Source organism: Micrasema longulum, unplaced genomic scaffold, assembly GCF_059751315.1.
Source record: "Micrasema longulum isolate JH-2025_06_02 unplaced genomic scaffold, ASM5975131v1 h1tg002514l, whole genome shotgun sequence".
NCBI lineage: Eukaryota > Metazoa > Arthropoda > Insecta > Trichoptera > Brachycentridae > Micrasema > Micrasema longulum.
The window spans coordinates 37,610-58,616 of record NW_028279655.1 but is presented as its reverse complement, the minus strand read 5'-3'; the positions used below and the strand labels follow the sequence as shown (position 1 = coordinate 58,616).

Genomic DNA, 21,007 nt, shown 5'->3' with positions numbered 1-21,007 from the left:
TTTACACTAAAATTAAGTAATGTCAAACTGATTCAGTATTATTCAGTATCCTTTCAACTTTATAAAATAGTTTGGTTTCAATAATAAAATTACTCTTTATGACAATCTAGTTGTGTGAAATGTCAAGTCTATATAATTTAAATCTACCAAGTAAAAAATAAAACATTTTGTGGTCCTGTGCTAGTTTTACATCAGTAAATGAGTTTACGAGTTATGTAATCATCCGGATTGGAGGTCACAGGTTAAATTTTAGTTTTTTCTAAAGAAGATATCTTAAGAATGAGAATACGTATTTATTTTAGAAAAAACTAACCTAAGGTGTTCTGATGTTGTCCAAAAAGTACTGTTTTTTGTGAAGAACAAATCTAAATAACTGAGTAATGAAAGTATAATTCTCACATCTTCATCCATGTAATAACAGACAAACCGCTTTAAGTTTGTTAATTTAAATATGATTTATTCTAGACCGAAACTCTAAACCCGTTGGACATTCAGCGCACGACTTCGTCAGCGCTGAAGAACGGGAAGTCCCTCCTAATGCTGGGAGACGAGGGGGGGGAAGCCTCCCCTCCACCACCGCCTCCAGAACCGCATGAAGAAGTAGCTGACCTGAGGAGACAGCTCATTTTCTTGCAGGTACGCAGTCTAATTTTTTCTACAAATAATATTTTAATTTGTAATATTATTTATAATCTCTCGCAAGAGCGAATAATCTCTAACTGGACACAACGCCGGACCCCTACCAAAGGTTAAGTTAGCACAACAAACCAAAAACTTGCTTACAAGGGAGGAGATAATAATATGCTCGTATTAATTTACAAAAGTGTATATTCCCGTCTCTTTTTAATAAGTGACGGTACGTTCGATACTGTTACATCCGGTGCTGACTGGACATGACCTCTTTCAATCGAAGCCAAGAATATGTAGCAAATAATGAGGAACTTCAGCCCTACGGGAAATTGGATACAAAAAAGGTTTTCTTGCGTGCGGCAAAAATTGGAACATTAAAGTTTCCTGAAAATGTACAAAAAAAATAGACTACTTCGAATGACGTCACTAGTTCATATGATTTATATAAATCAAACAATTATAAGAGAGTTATGGAAAATTTCCGGTTTACTTGCTGTCAATGAACCAATTGGCAGAACTGACCAATAATAAGTGGAAGAGAACCTCTGACGTCACACGCGGAGTTATTTCAGAAACACAAAACTTTAAAAAATCATAGCGCTGATAATACGATATATAAAATTTTTAAACAATTTTTTTGGCTTAGTTTAGCAAATATTTTTTTTTTTAAAAAACACTGAACTTCCTCATTGTAAAATCTGTTACAAAAACTGGTACCAGTGTGTACTCTCAAAAACTTATGAACTTGATATATTTTATAGAAATTAAATCAAAAAGACTTTTCACACTCAGGGCTTTTTCTCAAACCTAGATATTTTATGTTGTTATTCACCACTTTTTTATATTTTTTTTAGGCCACTTGGCCTGTTATGGTGCAAGAAAAAATACTTGGTGGAAAAGTATTAAGTGAATCAATTATTCATAACATTTCGAGCACTGCATTGGTATTTGACTCTTGATTACATGAACGCAAGATGATTAATTTTACACTTCTGCGCTGCTATTCCGAACGTTCTCGCGGCAGTATAAAACACCTTTATAGCGCGTATTCAGTATGTAAAGGACACGGTATAAAAGCTTTTTCTACGGCCACGAGAGCGTTTAGAATAGCAGCCCAGGAGGTCAGTTTAGGGAAACTACTGGATGTCAACATAAGTTGTCTGTTTTTTTCCAAATGTCTTCATTTTTCTCTTGAATGAGAGGGCAATAACATAAAATTACTCAATTAATTGGTCAATAATGTACACTCTCCTTCATTATTTTACAACAAATAAGTCAATAATTCATAGCGTCTTCACCATTACGGTACACTGCGCAAATATCGTGAGCAGCTTTATCCCCCCGATTGAATGCGAACAGAAGGAGGTGTCAAAAATACTCACTTTCGTCCAGTTGACATTCCATTTATTAGTATTATTTGTTTTGGCTAGTATTCGCCAGACAGGCGCTACGGCGCAGTTGGTTACACAGCTAACTGTGAAACTGGTGTCGCGGGTTTGATTCCCGCCAGTTGCAGGAAAAAATCCAAGAAGGATTTTTTTCAACTGGTTTGGGTGTTGTGTTGTATTATTCATAACTACCTTCCATATCCTCTCTCTCCCACCTGCTGAAAAGCTTCTATAATAAGGCTTAGCGAGTTATTCTACTAAATATATATATGTAATGTAAAAACAAACACAATATCTTTTATAGCAGAAAATAATATTTTGAACACTCAGCCTTGAGAAAAATCATATTTTTATTTTTTGTTCTCATCAGGAGTCGAACCTGGAACCTTTCGTGTTTGAGTCAAGTGTCTTAACCACTGCACCATGGAGACCGCTGTAACTTTAAGCTGATGCGTGTTCATCTAATGCGCCGTGTTTTAAATTTCAATGCATAAAATACAATGTAGAAGAAAATAACTATACTAATTATAAATTTAAAAATAAACTTAGATTTACTCGTAAGCATGTGAAGGTAATTAGAAGCAAACTTAGAAATGTCTACCAAAAACGGAAAATCAGTTATTGATGCCAAAATAAACTACACATAAAAACTTACCTAGCTAAATAATAACGTAATTCAAGACCGTCTCTAAATCTTGCAAAAACAGATTTCAATTATACGACACCGCAAACTTAGCATTCTCCATTGAGTTAGTGAAGCATAATTATTAGAAATCTCACAATTCTTTTTTCAAAGTTTTTCGCAAATATCTCAGTAACTCCTTCAATAGAGATATCTAAGTTTGTTTCATTAGAAGTATTAACTCTCATGTGTGTTCGTCCAGGTGGTTTTTGAACACATCAACCGAGCTCTGTTTGTCAGGAGGTTCTTTCTGTGGATAGATATAAAGGATGTAGAGTCTAATTTTATTGATCTGAGATGGCGAGAACCTTGGAAACATCTTTACTTACTGTCTAATTTCATTATCAATATTTTTTAATCTGTTTTCAGAGTCAACTGGAAGAAAGAGAACGAATGGTCAAACTTCTTCAGCAACAAATGAGCAAAATATCCCAAGACAACTCTCCCAATGGAGACCATAACTGCTGTAATGGGGCAATCACCAGTGATGATATGTGTAATGTCGCCACTCAAACAGAAAGAGTAAGTTTTACAATACATATAGTATACATCTCTCTGTTGAAATATCCGTAGAGTCTTATTTCATATTTTTCATAATCTGTTTCTTGTAAAAGGGTGCATGAATGTTTTATTATAGTTGCGTTAATACTTTTACTAACACTTGTATTGCTTTTCTTTAATATTTACTGTATTATTTTAATATTTATAGTTGCGGCCTCTCTCACAAGGACAAAATCTTCTTCACAACCTCACCACGGATACACACACCGGAGGCCTTGTCAGGTGTGTTTATGTTCCACATTTTTACTTTCCCCATTGTATTTTGTTTTTTCAATCATACCCACTTTTACACTCGTGTCTGCTTAGTAAAGCATTCTCATTCATTTTAGGTTGTCGGGACGAGCTTATCATTTCATCCACTCAATCAGCAATAATTTCGCACATACATTATTACCGCACTATACATTCTCTTACGTACCCGATTCTATCAGTAGCAGAAGTCATTTGTTCACCTTCAATTATCAAATTCCTTTCTTCGGTAACAGAATCAATTTTAGAGTTATGGGGCCTAAAAACGAAACGATCGAACAACTCACTCGAAAAAGTTCGGCACTAGTTGATCGATTTACTTGTTACATCTCATCAGCTTATCATTCATTTTCGTTTTTTAATTTGCTTCCTCTTAACATAGAAAATATTGTTTCTAGAATATTGTTTTGATGATCCTGTTAAATATTTTCTACTTCACGAAGTTAAATCTTTTAAATTATACAATCAACTTTTCATTTATTCATCCAACATAACAAAAATGCCATTCGTTTCCATTGTAAATAAGAGACGTGCTATGGATTAATAAACCTCCTATAAATTTTCGCATGCTGCATTGACGCCCTAAACATTGATTGGGAAACACAATATAACACATTACGCGCGGTTACCGTCCTGCAGTTTCCATCTCGGTGAGGACTCTGCTCGAGGAATTCCTCACCAAAGTTCTATAAGCCAGGTACAGTGGTTAGATTGCTTGTTAGCCGTATGCCTTCTGTGTTCTGTGAACCTTCTCTGTTTATTGCATTTGTTTTATCACTCTGCTAACATGTTCAAAGACAAAGAAACTTGTCACAGAGAATGCGATGATTATTACTGATTGCTAAAGTTGTTTTTTCATATTAAAATGTTATAAAAAAGTTTAATACATACTACTTATAAATTATAACATTATTACAATTTAGTGTGTTTATTTATTAAAGTTGATAACTGTTTGAATAACTAACTTGGTGTGAAATTTGTATTGATTTTTTGTATCGTTAATTATTTGTAAAACCGAGTTTGTAAAAAAAAAAAATCATTTCAAATGATTGAATAAATATAGAGAGTTCTATATAATGTTATTTGAGTAAATTATGTTTTGATGGATATTTTAATGTTTTCAAAACATATGGCTGAATTGATTTGTGTTTTAAATAGGTACTTATAGTAAATACATATTCAAATTTACTGCAAAAAGAGTATAAATATTTGTATACAGGTGCCTTTAATATGCGGGTAAAAGAGAAATGGGATTTTAAATTGAAATAATATGTTATATGTTATGTTTTAAAGTATTTTAAAAACGAAATCTAAGTTTATATTTCTATAGTTTTATTTTATGTACTCTTGTTTTAATTATTATGGTAATATTGTTATACTTTCACAGAACATGAATATACTCGAAGTAAAATATATATAAATAAATTTGATATTAAGTTTAAGTCGGGGTCTACCTTCAAGGCACACAAAAAGAATGTGGTAGTGAACACACTACATAACAATGACGCTGTCCGGTTGGGTTTACATAAAAAACATAGCCGGTCAAAATTCACAAACATATTATATTTTTAAAAATCGAGGCACCAATTTTTACCTAAACTCAACCGGGCTGCGTCAAAACACATTATCGCATTCCTTCCGTGCGCCTCGAACGTATGTGACGGGTAAAATTATAATTGTCATAGCTAAAAGCGATAATTAGATTGGACTATTTTGGTTATGGAGTTATTTTGTATGTTACACGCTGCCTTCTTCAGACTGTGAGGGTAAGTTGACAAGACTTTACCAATCGTTTCAACAAAAATATTTTCAGTTTATGTAGTTTTATTCCTTTTTTGCATCAATATGTCTTTTTTTATTCATTGTGAATATTATTAACACTGCGGTAGAACAATAATTTAGTACTATGAATGGATTACTTTAATAATTAAATAATATTAAAAACAATTTCAAGTTACTCTTTTTAGCTTCGTATGTAATAAAAATTTTCCTAACAGCAAATATTAATTTAAAAAAAAAAAAACAAAATATAGAAAACATTTTACCCCTTGCATTGAAAAAAAATATCTATGTCAATATGAGTTAAATGTTTTTTCCTATAGCAGAAAAAAGGTACTCCAATACATTTTCAATAAATGCGCTACATTTTTTTCATGAACACATAAAATCTTAATATTATACATACATTTGTATATATGTATGTACAAAACATGGCAGTCTTGGCTTCATACCAGACTCAGATAGCAAACTAAATAGATTTGTCTTAAACATTGGTTTTTGGATAAGATTGCTTTATTGTTTTGTTTTATTTTTTTACAAGGGTTGACAAAATTTTCCATTTTAAAAAATTATCTAACTCTTCTTAGAAACTGTCGGTATTTTGTAATTTTTTTGTAAGAAAACTAAGTTTGATCTATTTTACAGTTGGAATGAGCAAAGAAAATCCGAAAAGCTCTCCTCACCGATTGACATACAGTACCAGAAACATCCCTTCCCCGCCAACGACTGCAGCAAGCCTTCCAATGAAAATAATGTACAAGTTAAAACAAATTGCCGAATAGGCTCGAGGTACCTCCAAGCCATAGCGAGTAAACAAAATAATAAAAACGATTCCAGAGAAAGATCCCAACGAAGTAGATCATTATACTCTTCTAGATCTAAATCTATAGAAAACTTTCAGAACCACCAACTGTGTGAAAACGACACAAGAATATCAAATAATCCCAACGGTTTTAAATTAGTTTTTAACAAAATAGAATTACCTCAAAATATCAGACTACCCCAAAACGGTCTCAGATCCCGCACAGCAAATAATCACACAACTCCAGCTAAATTAGTAAATGAGGGTCCTAATAATTATAATGAATGTAATTATTTTAAAACAAACGGCAGTTTGCACAACGGTTGTAATGGAAACCTAACTGACACAGATGAAAACTCCGACAGTGGATACAAATCTCTACCTTCTGCTATTGCCCTACCCAGTCCCATCAGAGTAAGCGCTATTCCGAGACGATCCACACATAATGAAATGAGATTTTCATCTTCCAAACAAGCACAAACTAATAAATGTTGAGGAAGAGATAAATTATCCTCGTTACAAAATGTATTATCGCTTTTTGCATTTACTATTGGTATTTTACGTATAGCTTTTAATGAATTATCCCTCAATCATTTGTTTCATTATCAATCACTGTTCATTTTATATGTATTAATCTAAAATAGTTACATATTTTATGTATGCACGTTTTGCAATGTAATTTATTGTCACTCAAATCTCGATCGTCTGTTTCTGTATTGATTTCACTCATCCCGGTCTTGTGTATATTACTGTCTGAATTTAGCTGCATTTTTTTATCTCCCTCATTATTGATAAGTCAGTGTTGGTTTGCAGTATTATTTCTGTCTAGTTTAATTGTAAATATAGTTTAGCAAGTTTCATTAGTTTCCCAAATGATCGCTTCTAACGCCGACATTTGAATATCCTCATAGGATATTATAAATTTGCCAAAATCATAATGTTAAGGATTTAAGATGTGATATCATTTTTCTTTCCATTTACTTGGATGAGTATTTTAGCTGCCTCGTTTTATATAGATTACTATCCTCGACTTTATTATGATCATGCTTAGCTTCAATAACCCTTTCAGTTTTAGTAAAATTATTTCTTTTTTTACCCTTTTCTACTTTTTTTTAGAGTGAGATAAACTGAAATGTTCAAAACATATGATTAGTGATAATACTTATTAACTTTTCTTTTAAAACACTACAAGGAAAGAGAAAACTTATTCATAGCTAATTACAAAAAATAATTTATAAAGTAAACTTCGTGCTTTTACTATATATGTATTTTATTTGTATAATATATCTACTAATAAGTGATTTCAAGTCGTTCTGTATTTTATAAGAAAAATTGTTGAGACACAATATGTATTCCTGTGATTATTACAATATTATATATATGCCTTAAAAAGTAGTAAATATTTCCTAAATCCATCTTGGTTGAGTAGACTAACAATTTATAAAGGACTATGTGAATAAGTATATTTATATGTATGTATCATTAGCCAAAGATTGAAGGTTTATTTATGTATACATACCTCTAGGCATTGTGCAATTTTTCATACCCTAGCGAGTTTTAAATTTTATGTTTCATTTTTTGACTAACTGTTTTTAAACTAAATATCAATCTTTTGACACGTTGTTACTGCGCTAATAATAAACACATTTATGTTAAAAATTATTTTCATTCTTGACTATCTAATTTTATCATTTATGTTTAGCTCATCATTTTACCTGTTCATGTGTCATTTTTATTGACACTTTCTAATAAATCAAAATTACTTTCAAAACATAAACGGTAAACTTTTTTTTTTAATTTACCAAAAAGAGATGGAAACATTTTAGCAGTATTACCAGTGCAGTGACAACTTGGTGTATATTTAGTAAATTATTTTATATACCTTCTGTTTTTAACAATGTTCCTTTTTCTATATGAATAAGTTTAGATTTTCTCATATGGAGCTATTATATATTTTTAAGAAGTAGTGAAATCAAACATGAACTTTTAAAAAATGTTGTTTTAATAAATTATCTTTATTTAACATATTTTGTTTAATTTCTCCATCTTTACAAACTTCTCCACGCAAAAATATAAGTATTTGGATAGTTTCAGAACTAGAAGTTCAATTTATTGTATTACCTAATGATTATATTGTTAAATTGTGTTAAAAACAATAATCAATGTTTGCATTTCACAACAGTGAATACATAATAAATTATTTGTTTCCCCGCGATTGTTCATCCCACATAAAATATGATCTCATATGAATGAATGTTTAAAATTCCAAACACAATAAAAGAAATAATTTATTATTGAGAGTGTTGCACATAACGTTTGTGACTAAGCTATTTCTCTAAGATGGTCTAATTAAATTTTCATAAATTGGATGAATGGATAGAATCACATTTAAGAGAAAGAAAAAAAACAGTTTCGAGGATAAAAATTTCACTATACAGCTCTGTTTTTTGTGGCAAATAATATTGAGAAGTGTAGAAAGTTGAGCCAATCTCAGTGGTTACAAGGCAGTCGCCTTGGACCACTGGAGCAAAAAGGCTAAAATGACCCCCCCCCCTTTGACCCAATCCCAGCGGGAACTATCTTTAGACAGTCTGAGAAAGCGAGTCCCGTATGCGGCAATTGTCTTTAGACATTTTTGACTTTACGGGGCTGATACTTTGATAAGTGCACAATTGATGGCCAAAAAGTTTGTATTGAAATATTCCCTGAACATTTGTTGATGAGTGACATCTCTGAATAACTCCTAGGATTATATGTCTTTATATTAGAAAACATTTTAATCAGAGCGGGCAAAAAATGACCGAACTGTTAAAAAATTCCCACTTGACAGTGACCTTGTGCCGTATCTCGAGTGTCATATTACATTATCTCTATAGAACAGTGCGTTGATCATGTTATTGAGTACCTTGTTTAAATCAACTGTTTACAAAATACCCACAAAATACTTCAGACACTGGTATCTCTCAAACCTGATCCAGCCATGTTTTGACAAACCGCGAGGTAATTTGTAAAATCGGGTTGTGGTCCTGTGTCTCGGACTCACGGACCAAAGGTCCGTAGTTCGAATCCCACTCTACCCCAACTCGATTCCATTTTCTAATAGTGAGTTATTTACAACTCGTTGAAAATGGCCCTCAAAATTAAATATTTGGGTAAATCATAAGAACGCAAATATTTCTTTTTAAAAAAATAAAATAAAAATTGTGGATGCTTTACAGGAGAGCTAAAAATGGAATCGATAAAAGTAAACATATATCAAGTGTGTTTTGGTCAAAGACTTCACACCACAGTTCTGGAAAAAGCAATTTCATTATTTCAAATTTGTTTTAAACAAATTGCATAGGTCAATACACATTCTGGCAAAAGGATTTGAACTGGAAATATCAATAGATAGATTTAAATCCTTTTGTCAGAATGTGTATAAAAGACCTTGAACACATTTGAAATAATGAAACTGGTTTTTCCAGAATTGTGATTTGAAGCCTTCGACTCGAACTTGGTCGATATCAATGGATATTTTTTTTAAAATGACTATTTTCCCTTGATAAAATACGGTTGACATTTATGACCACCAGTTTTTTTCATTCACCTGATTTAACGTAGAAAGTGGCATCTTTGACGTTTTCAGAAAAAATATAATGGGATTCCGCATAATTGGTTTGCTCGAACTGGAATATATCACTGTGATAGCATGTGGAATAACCGGTGAACGACCAATATGTATGTATAAATGTAAAGTGTAATGAAAAATATAATATCCAAGTCCAAAAATCTGGTTTCATTTTACAGCGAAAACTGTAGTTTTCACCCGCCCGGACACTTTATGCTCACTAATATCACTTCATTATTAATTCACCCATAAGGATCTATCAAATGTCTGTTTTGGTCTGGTATATTTAAATATCTAAAACATTACGCATTGTATATGTACCTACCTACTAACTAAAATCAATAAGTAATTTAATATTCTTGCTTCTTTTACATTTTATTTATTGAAAAACATTCGATGTAAAAGTTTTTAAAAAGGAGAGCAAAAGATATTAATAATCTGGATTGAAAAACTGGCCCCTACCGAACACGCATTTCGATTGTTTATTTGGAGGATATTTTAAAAATGTATTTACTTCAGTCACGATATCCTCCTTTAAAGGACATAATATATGAATTTCAGTTGATCCAGACCAAAAGCGCAACATTTTTTTATAAATAGCAATCTAAATAAATAATTGCTCGTCAATTGTATATTTGAATGAATGAGGAAGTTCAGTAGTTTTTTTCAAATGCTTTATTCGTTAATAGACTGTTAAACTAAGTCAAATTTTTTTTTTTTTAATTTTTACATATCGTATTATCGGCGCTACGATTTTTTAAAGTTTTGTATTTCTGAAATAACTCCGCGTGTGACGTCAGAGGTTCATTTCCGCTTATTCCCATTCAGTTCTTCCTATTGGTCCAGAAGCGACAAGCAGACCGGAAATCTTCCATAGCTCTCAGATCATAGGTTGATTCACATGAACCAGTGACGTCATTTAAAGTAGTACGTTTTTATCAAAATATTTTTTATTCTTTTTTCTGTAGATTTTCAAGAAACTTTGCTGTACAATTTAATGCTCTAATTTTTACCCCGCGTAAGAAAACATTTTTTGTATCCAATTTCCCGTAGGGCTGAAGTTCCTCATTGAATATTTGTAAATCTGTATTAACCATAAAAATACTTTTGTCTTGAAAACATTTCTTTGAAAATTGTAAATACACAATACGTTTTATATTTCACAATTGATTACAATAATCATTGTTTTTTACATGCTGGTGTTTAAGATCGAATTTCAGAATCTACTTTATCAGAAATAGATAAATGTTCGCGCACAATAGTGTAAATATAAAGGCACAAAGTTCATAAAATATATATTTGAATATGTATTCTCAAAAAAATAGATACATACATACATAAAATTAGGAAATACATCAGGAAACAAATTCTAAGTGTTTTGTCAATCTGTTTGTGAATGTTATATTTTACATAAAATAGAACACATTTAAGTAGTGAAATAATAGTAATACGCAAGAACCTCGAGAAGAATTAGCTTAAATAATAAGTTAAAACTTTGTACCATTTTACTAAAAAATGTAATAGGGATCCTTAAACCTAAAAAGATATTCGCTAGCATCATAGCCAAAGCATGGTTTCAAAGCGCTAAGGTCATCCATAATAGGGTATTTTCATAAACTGGGGATATGATTTTTAATGTATTCAGTATTTAAAGAATATTTTTACGATTCGAACCATATAACTATCAAAATCTGAAACGAATGTTTTCATTTATAATTTCCTATTTAAAGTTGGATAGAAATAAAACGGCCCGTAACTGGCCAAAAGGGTTGATGACGTCACGCGTGACTTATATATCCTACGTTCACTCAAATCCTATACTGAGATACTCCGACGCGGGCGGATAGTGGCTTTTTATTTGTTTTTTCTAGTTAAATTTCGTCTTTTCCTTTGTTTTTTTTTTTGTTTTCATTTATAAACATTTATAGCATTATGACTAAAATTGGTTTTTTACAAGGAAAGTCCGATAACTTGCCCAAAATAGATATAATCATGATGGGTATTTTTTTCTCATCCAATACAAACTTTTTAAGTTCGAGTATAGAAATAATGTAAAGGCCGTAAGGTAAGCAAATATATAATGTTTGCTTCCAGAATGTATTCATTCAAATAGTTGTATTATTTGCATGTACTATAAATATATTGTTTAGCGTACATTTAATGCAAAAGGGAAGTAACGTGACTTGGACACAACATAATCCATAAAATACCATTGCTTGTAAACATCTCTGTTACTCGAGTGTGTGTTAATGTCTTTTTTTATTAAATGTGATTTACTTAATATATCAGCTAGGGTAAATTACGGAGACAGTGCCATAGATTACATTCAAGTAAAACGGACGGGTGATATTTGAATGGTAAAAGGTCTAGTCACCCCAGCAGAACTTAAAGTTAGAACCAAATCGTACTCGGTGATGTTGATTTGCGATGAAGTCTAGGAAATAATAGATTCCTGCAAGTGTGAAGACTGTCCAGCATCTCAAGGTCAGTTGCCATTTTGTAAATGCAATAAATTTCACAAATAAATAAGGTAGGTTTTCATACGGCAATTTTTTTGTAATTTTATTTTTTATTCATATAGAAAACCAACAGTTCCACAAATTAAACTAAGTAACATAAGTACAGAAATATAAAACAAATATAAACAATAACGTTCAAAGAATAAACTATTTAAGTATTGTAGTACCTGTCAAGCTTTATAAGTGCTAATTTCAGTACCTACTGTTATTAAATGTTTATAGTCAACAGTCTACACCATAAAATATAGTATTTCGTACTGAACAAGACCTACGGAAAAAATAATAGTGGTTTGTTTTTTTTAACATCTCGTTTCATAACGTTCAAATGCGTTAAACCATTTTTTCTGCATTTTTTCATTAGGTACTAGGAATGGCGAAAAAAGCTTTATTTTGCGTCTTCACCGTAGTGTGTGTGCACATCGGAATTAAACAGTACTTGTATCTTATAACTAAAGACATTTTATGCGCGTTAATTAGTTAAAACAACCAATTACAACAAAAACAACACGTAGGCTATACAAATTCGTATGAACTTGTTTAAACGGTCAGTCAAATTCGTAACGCGTGACGTCACAAGCCCATACGGCATCCGAATGTTCGTTTTGGCGCCAATTCAAAGTATACGTTTTTAAACCGCTCTGCAAAATTAACGCGTGGACCAAAAAAAATAAAAACTGTACAGTTACCATCGTATTTTTTTTTTCTATTTTTTTGCAAAATAAAAAAAAAACGTGAAAATACCCTATTATGAAGATGGAAACTAAATCCCTAGTTTTTACACAACTATAAGTATATTCAGCGAAAAATATTCATTTTGGAGTACCACTTATTGAAGTTAATATAAACTATAGCAAATGGCAGCGTAAGTCCCGAAAATACCGCTTGAGCAAAAATACAAGAACAAGATAAATTAAACGAGTGCTTAGGAAAACACAATCATTGGTACTAAGAAATAAATCTAATATTTGTTTATCATATAATAAATTATTTACTCAGATGCTTACCAAAATTTAAAAGTAATAAACTTTATTACAAACAAGCTACAAATATTTTTTTCAAAACACTTATTATAAAGGTATTTATAATAAACATTTTCAAATCGTAAGAAACATGTTGCTGAATATTTACATAATGAAATTGATAAATGCAATAATAAAGAAAACAATGAACCTATTTTTTCTCCTTTCGTTTTCAATATTACCTGAAAAAAAGTTCATTTTTAAATCTTAGGAAAATATTCAATGCGACAGTTCAAACAAAGACAATTCAAAATTTACAGGATCGAATTTCTAAAAAAAGTTTGAATTTGCGTGCCAATTTTACTCTTGCGATTGTGACTTTCCCTACTGTCAATACTCGTAATTTCAGTGATGGGAGACATATTTTCGCACTATTTTGGACATAACGGTAAATTAAACAATATTGACAGTGGAAAGGAAAAGTTACAAATCGACATATTGTAGCAACTTTATAGAAGAGCCAATTCCGTTTTTTTATTTTTTTTATTTATTATTATTTATATTATTATTTACGGTATTATTTTAGCGCGATTCCTACATACTTTTTTTAAAAATAATTTTTTTTAATTATTTTTTTTAATTATTTTTTTTAATTGAAAAAAAAACTTTGGCTTTTCTGTAAAGTTACTACACGTCGCTTAGTAACTTTTTTATCAATTACAAAATCCACGCCATTATCTGAACAGTTCATGAGCTATGTAATTGTTCTTAAATGTAAATAAAATAAGAAAGATACCAATTTACTAAGTTTAGTTACGAATATTTTCTTATTAATAATTTACTATTGTATCAGTAAGAATTAAAATAATAATAAATTCAGAATATTGCCTTATAAGTAGAAGTTCAAACATTATTAGACAGCGATTTATAAAATTAAAGGTACTTTATATAATTGATTATAAAAATAAAGATGTACATATCTATTATATGAAACTATAAGCGTATACTATGGCTGAACGCCAGAGTTTATCAAACTTTAAACAGATATATAATTATTTCTTGAATAAAAAAATGAGTCAAGTGCTCTATGTAATTATTTTGGCAAAAGAGTTCAAAGTTACCAAGGAAAAAATAAATTTACACTATGCTAGTCAAGCAATAATTAATTAGATTTCACAAAATTGAACATAAAAAATACAAAGCATCTTAAAATAGCAAGCGTAGAATGCCATAGAGTTTATCAAACTTTGAAAAGATAAATAATTCTCTATGTAATTATTTTGGCAAAAGAGTTCAAACTAATAAAGGAAAAATTAAAATTACAACTATGTTAGTCAAGCAATAATCAATTAGATTCCACAAAACTGAACATCAAAAATATGAAACATCTTAAAATAGCAAGTGTAAACAGTTATAATCCAATATTTTATATTGTTATAAGCTATTTGCTAATACATTAATAATAATGAACTTTTTTTAAGGGCTTCTAATATAAAGTATGGAATAAATTTGTACATTTAAAAATGTATTATAATAATAGTCAAACTTGGTTAGAACGATAATGGAAATAGCGAGCACTCGGATGTAATCAGGAAACATTTGTTGACATTTTAGTTTGCGGTTTTCTCCATACATTTATTCACTTTTATAATAAGCTACTTCTCGGACGTACCAAACAAAAATATTGTCAATAGTTGAGCACTTATAGAGCAGTTATATCTAAACCTAAGTAATAAAATCCAAATGGGCGGCTAATTTAAAGGACAGATATCGCGGGCCACTAAGCGGGATCGGATGAAGTTTATGACAAGTTTATGTTAGTTTCCAAGTACTTAATTGATTTTTTCTTTCGCGGCATTAAAAATGTATCACACGCTTTGTGAACTCAGTAATTACCGGCTGGGCACCTCATTACAATTTACAACAGCTTTTGTAGTTAAGACTGACATCCTTGTTTCGGTGATTTTTACAATGTTTTTCAGTTTTTGAAATGTTCTATAGTCAATGCATTACGAGTTATGACGAGTGGGTGATGTCGGCTCAGTAAAAAACTAACCTTTGAACTATAAACCTCTCTACTAACAAGAGGAAGTGTCTCTGAATTGGTGAAAAAGTGGCAATTATTTGTGAAATAGAATGTGGCGTAAAAAAATTTGAAGTGTGTAATTAATTTTTTCTATCCACAGTGTCAACATTGTGGAAAAATAAGAATCTTTATTTGCCAGAATTTGAAATTTTTGTAAGAATTTATTATAATTTTACTTAAAAGTTTTATTTTAAAATTATCTATATGCAATGGTAATTGGATTATAAAGTACTTTCTCTGATATAAAGAGTAATGCTTAGTAATAACCAAGTTCGACTGATATATAAATATGTATGTAATACACGAGCAGGTTAGTATATCAAAATTATATCTCAATTAAGTTAGCTTATGCCCAATGATTTTTTATTGTTTTTCTTGAAAATATATTTCATAGGTCTTATTGAGACAAGAAATAAATTTCTACGATATAAATATTATTTAAAATAATTTTTAAAATTGCATTATCATATGAAAATGAATTGTACTAAAAATTAAACCAAAATATAAATTAATTTTCTCGATAGAATAATACATCAGCACCAAATAATTTAATCACATTTTCATGTTACTGTTCAATGGAGTTTTTATAATACTGAAAAGTTTTTTTTTAAAGAAAATTTATAAATTAAATAAAACTACAGTAAAACCTCGTTTTTACGTTCCTCGATTTTACGTTTTCCCGCTTTTTACACCGAAATATTTAAGTCCCAACTTTTTTCCATACATTATCATTAAAATATTCCCCCCAATTAACGTTTTTCATAACCCCGGCTTTACGTCGAAATTTTTTTATAACTCATTCGATCTGTCAAAAGACGAACCGTGCGCCGCCGCATGAATGGAGAATAAAATGGAGGTAAATAAAAAAATGTGTAAATTATTGTCTCAAACTAAATTCAAAGTAGGTGCAGTGTAATTGACTATTTTGTATAAGTGTCTAATTTTGACATTTTACTAAATAGTAACATGCAGTTGACGTATGTTTAGGAAGAAGTCTTTACATCAATAAATTACGATGCAGGTTTAAAAAATTGGCAATTATTTGATGTTATAAACATAATGTGAAAAGGAGATAGTTTAAACAGTTATCATAAAAGTGTGAAACAGTTTTGCCGCAATGTAAATGACAGTTAAAATTTTGTGGTGCCATATGAAAAAAGTGATACCATACAAATAAAATTTTCCCAATATTTAGGGAAAAAATTGTTGTATGCATTTTATGCAAATTCAAATTTTTATTTTCGTCTTTTTGAGGTTAAGGACCTAGATGAAATTATTTTTACATGTATTTTTTTTAATTCAATAAAAAATAACACATTGCAGTATTGTTTGAAAAAATACAAAATATTTTTAATTGGTAAATATGAATAATCCCCAATAATGACAGTTCTTACAATTTTTCTGCGGTATATTTAGTATAATCTTTTTTGATGAAATTTCATTTTTTCCATACATTTTTCATTTCTTCACTTTAAAGTTTTCCTCAGTTTTACACTTTTTTTGTTGCTCCTTTGAAAAACGTAAAACACGGGTTTTACTGTATATATAAATATTTGGAACAATTTATTTACTAGTATATTTTCATTTAATATATTTTTCCAGCAAATAATTTTTACATTTTTTATAAATACACTAAAGTCAATATTCTAATCTTGACAAGTGTGATAAACCTTAGATTGGGTCAAAAGTTGCGGATTATATTAGTGCATTCATTATCTATATATATTGAAGCAGATTCAAGGTAGACTGTTCGCATGAGTAAAGTATGTTGATTAAACTTAAAATTTGACAATTAAGTACATACTTAATACAATCAATGAGTGTCAAGTTTTTCTTTACTGTATTTTAACAATGTTTAGTTTCTCTATACTGTGTAATGTTGATCGTAAATACTACAAGTGAACACTTACAAAAATAAACATGTAAGTATCTCCAAAGTTACATTAATTAAAATTTATATTACTCAATCAGAAATTTACTTGCGCACAATTTCAATACATACATTTAATGTAAAATATTGGAAAAAAAATTATATTAGAACAAACATTGTGTCCCATTTTGAATCTCAAATATTAATTATGTCACCTAATTTACAAATTAACAAGACTTTCCCGTATGTAATTGGATATTTAAAGTTATTTATGATAATAATATTAGATTACATAGTGCTTTTGTATGCACCTTAAGGTAACTATAGCATTATGTGTAAGATCATTGATAAATATTTCCTAAATTATAAATAATATTTTGTAACAAATTATTAGAGAAAACATAATCAATTGAAACTTTAAAAAGGTATATTGTAAAACAGTTGCAGTTTTACTTTATATTTAAATATATAGTAAAACTAACAAATATTTAAATTTTGGTGGCCATTTTCAACGAGTTGTAAATAACTCACTAATAGAAAATGGAAATCACGTTGGGGTCGAGTGGGGTTCGAACCTCGGACCTCTGATCCGTGAGTCCGCAACACTAGCCACGGGACCTTAACCCGATTCAAACTCTTTTGTTGAGGCAAATTACAAGCCAAGTAAATATAATTTTCATTGATGACCAATGTCGTCAGTCAAAGTCAATACTTTAAATATTTTCCTGATAATCAAATAGAATAGGCAGTGAACAATGCTTAAATGCTTTTATGGAGTGTGTGCACCTGCCTAAGGGTGAAAATCAATGACATAATTTTATTATTAATTTCATTAGCTTGCGAAATGTTATTTACAAATAAAAGATCACACTGAGCTAAAATAATAGAGACTTGAATAAGTTTTCGCTGATTACCAACAGATGGTGTCATCTAAGCCTTCTTACATCGGGCTATACTAGGCTTTAAACGATAGTATATGTTATTGTGCAGAAGCGTAAAAAGCATATTTTTTCATAGAGTTCAACATGCTCAATCTGCAGCTGAAGCACATAAAACTTGTGGAAGACTTACGACGACCATGCTCTGTCGGAAACAACATGCAGAGATTGCAAAGCAAAATAATTAGGAGTTAATCAAACAACAGTTGCCAAATGTTTGAAAGCATTAGGAATGATTTGAAAGCGAGGAAATTGGAGGCCATACAAATTGAAGCCGAGCGAGGCGGCCTCCGTGGTGTATTGGTTAAGACGCTTGACTCACACTCGGAAGGTTCCAGGTTCGATTCTCAGTGAGAACACAAAAAATAAATGTGATTTTTCTCAAGCCTGGGTGTTCTGTGTTGTAATTCACAACTGTAATTGGGCCTTCTGGCCTGTTGTGGTGCATAAAAAAAAAGACAATTGTTCACATGTGAATAACTGCTCCGACGGCAGAAAAGGAAAGGTTTTTGCATCGTATCGTGACTGGTGATGACAAGTGGATACACTACGATAACCCAAAGCGTAAAAAATCGAGGGGTAAGCCCAGTCACGCATCAACATCGACGGCAAACCCGAATATTCATGGTTCCAAACTCATGCTCTGTATTTGATGGGATCAGGTGGGTGTCAACAAAATTATCACGGGAGATCGCTATCGACTACAATTGATGCGTTTGAGCCAAGCATTGAAGGAAAAACAAAGTAATTTTGCAACATGACAACGCTCGACCACATGTTGCAAAACCAGTCAAAACATACTTGGAAACGCTCAAATGGGAAGTCTTAATTAGAACTTATCCAAGTCGGAAATAAAACTTCACTAAATGTTTATCATACTATATTTGAGAATAGTATTTAAACAAAATTTATCTCACTACTATGGTCAATTGGAAGTTAAAAATGGCTAGTCATTTTTCATTTTTATGGCTTAAATGAATCTTATGTTTGTTTATAATACAACCTAAAATAATATGTATAAAACTAACAGAAAGCATTCAAGAAGTTATTAATTTAGAACACATTACTTAAATCGTACTATTTAAATATGTATACCAATTCTACAAATTTATATGAATTAATAATATGTTTTAATCACAAATTCAAACAGTGTATGGATAACATTAAGTAGCTAATTGATAAGAGCGCTGCCATAGGTAATTTGCTAAATCGAATTAAAGATTGAATAAGTTGCTTAAAATAGTAAAACACATGAAAGACGTGTGATAATCTTTATTCTAATTGATTTCATGCTATGTATTTCATCTTTAGTTGCGAGTTCTCAAGATTCGAGATCCAAAAGGGCACTAGTTTGCCTGACAGAAATTGAGACAAATTCTTAATTTGCATTTATTAAACTAAGCATGTACTTTTCAAAGCGCCAATTATATGAAATGAATTGTACATTCATAATTCAACTACTGAATTTTAAATCACTACATAGCTAATATACAGATGTTTGGGTTGGTTACTTTCAAATTGTGTATTATTTAAATTTTATTTGACAATTTAATACGAGAAAACTTAATAGTAGGTACATACATTGTACTCATTCGGCGTTGTGTTTATTAAGATGGATAAAGCGCCTAGCACTGTCTGTTAGTTGCCCAAACAGAAACAATCTGTATTAAGCATTTATTTAACGATAGCAGAATGGATTTTTACCTTATTTGAATGAAAATTCCAATAATACATATGTATATATGAATATAAAAATAAATGAAAATATTTTTCTAAAAATAGACTCGAGTAATTTACAAATTGATACTAAACAAGAGAGTAGTTAATGCTTGTCGTGTCCATTGGGTATTTTCTCTTGCATCCAAACTTCATTGGTTTCCGACGATCCCGAGGAAGCCGATTCATTGCCGTTGGTAACTGTCAATTTTTCCATTTCCAGTTCTTCATCTGAAAATAAATAACACTTATTCTGAAACACAACAATATAATCAAAGTTGACATATTCTTGTGGCCGACTAACTAATCATGCATCACGGATTTCATGTAAAGATTATTAATTTTACATTTGATAATCAATGGATGTTTCTTAAGAAGGATGATGTACATACATCTTTAACCATAGGCAAGTTCAATTATGTCAAGGCGGCGTAATTAATTACCTCCCATTTCAAATACCACTTGTGTGTGTATTTGTCGGTTACATTGTATATCCATAATGAGGATATTAAAAAAGCTTGTATCATTTAAACATAAAGTAAAACCTCGTATTTACATTCCTCGATTTTAAGTTTTCCCACTTTTTACACCAAAATGTTCAGGACTCATTTTTCTTCATACATTCTACAACAACAAATATTCCCCCAATCAACGTTTTTTACATTTTTCATCACCTCGGTGTTACGTTTAATTTTTTTTCGGAATTCATTTGATGGTGCTGCAGTCCGTGCGCCACCGGTGTGCAATAATATGAATGAACAATAATAACGGGTAAACAACTAATAAAGGATAAATTATTGTCTTAAACTAAATTCAAAGTAGGTGCAGTGTAATTGACCTTTTTGTTTAAGTGTCTTCCTTTAGTTTTCATTTGAACAAAAATGTCATAGTTACTTGTACAAATAATCATGATACGCGGTTAACAAACGTTTAGGGAAAATAAAGTTTAAATATCAATAAATTGCCATGTTTAAAACAACAACAGAAATATTTAAAAGTATAAAAAAAATGGTTTAAAAAGTTGCCATAAAAGTGTGAAACAATTTTGCAGTGATCTATATGACAGTTGTTTTTAGAGATGCCATAGAAAAAAAAGTAATACCGTATAAATAAAATTTCCCAACATTTAGGGGAAAAAATATTGTTCGTTATTTTATACAAATTCAAAATTTTATTTTTGTTATTTCATCTCCAATTATCCCCATAATCAATCCATCC

General features: G+C 30.5%; 2 protein-coding genes across 2 annotated transcripts in view; one reads left to right on the top strand and one right to left on the bottom strand.

Annotated features, from left to right (window-relative positions):
• LOC148272055 (uncharacterized) overlaps window positions 1–8,111 on the top strand; it is a 69,889-nt gene extending 61,778 nt beyond the window's left edge. The window contains exons 12-16 of the mRNA XM_088240594.1: window positions 466–636; window positions 3,070–3,222; window positions 3,410–3,483; window positions 4,150–4,207; window positions 5,935–8,111. Of these exons, the coding sequence (XP_088096720.1) occupies window positions 466–636; window positions 3,070–3,222; window positions 3,410–3,483; window positions 4,150–4,207; window positions 5,935–5,943 (465 nt within the window). The 3' untranslated portion in view covers window positions 5,944–8,111. The remainder of the gene's footprint in view (window positions 1–465; window positions 637–3,069; window positions 3,223–3,409; window positions 3,484–4,149; window positions 4,208–5,934) is intronic.
• Window positions 8,112–10,983: 2,872 nt separating this feature from the next.
• Ctps (CTP synthase) overlaps window positions 10,984–21,007 on the bottom strand; it is a 33,899-nt gene continuing 23,875 nt past the window's right edge. Inside the window, exon 10 of the mRNA XM_088240592.1 lies at window positions 10,984–20,020. Within this exon, the coding sequence (XP_088096718.1) occupies window positions 19,896–20,020 (125 nt within the window). The 3' untranslated portion in view covers window positions 10,984–19,895. The remainder of the gene's footprint in view (window positions 20,021–21,007) is intronic.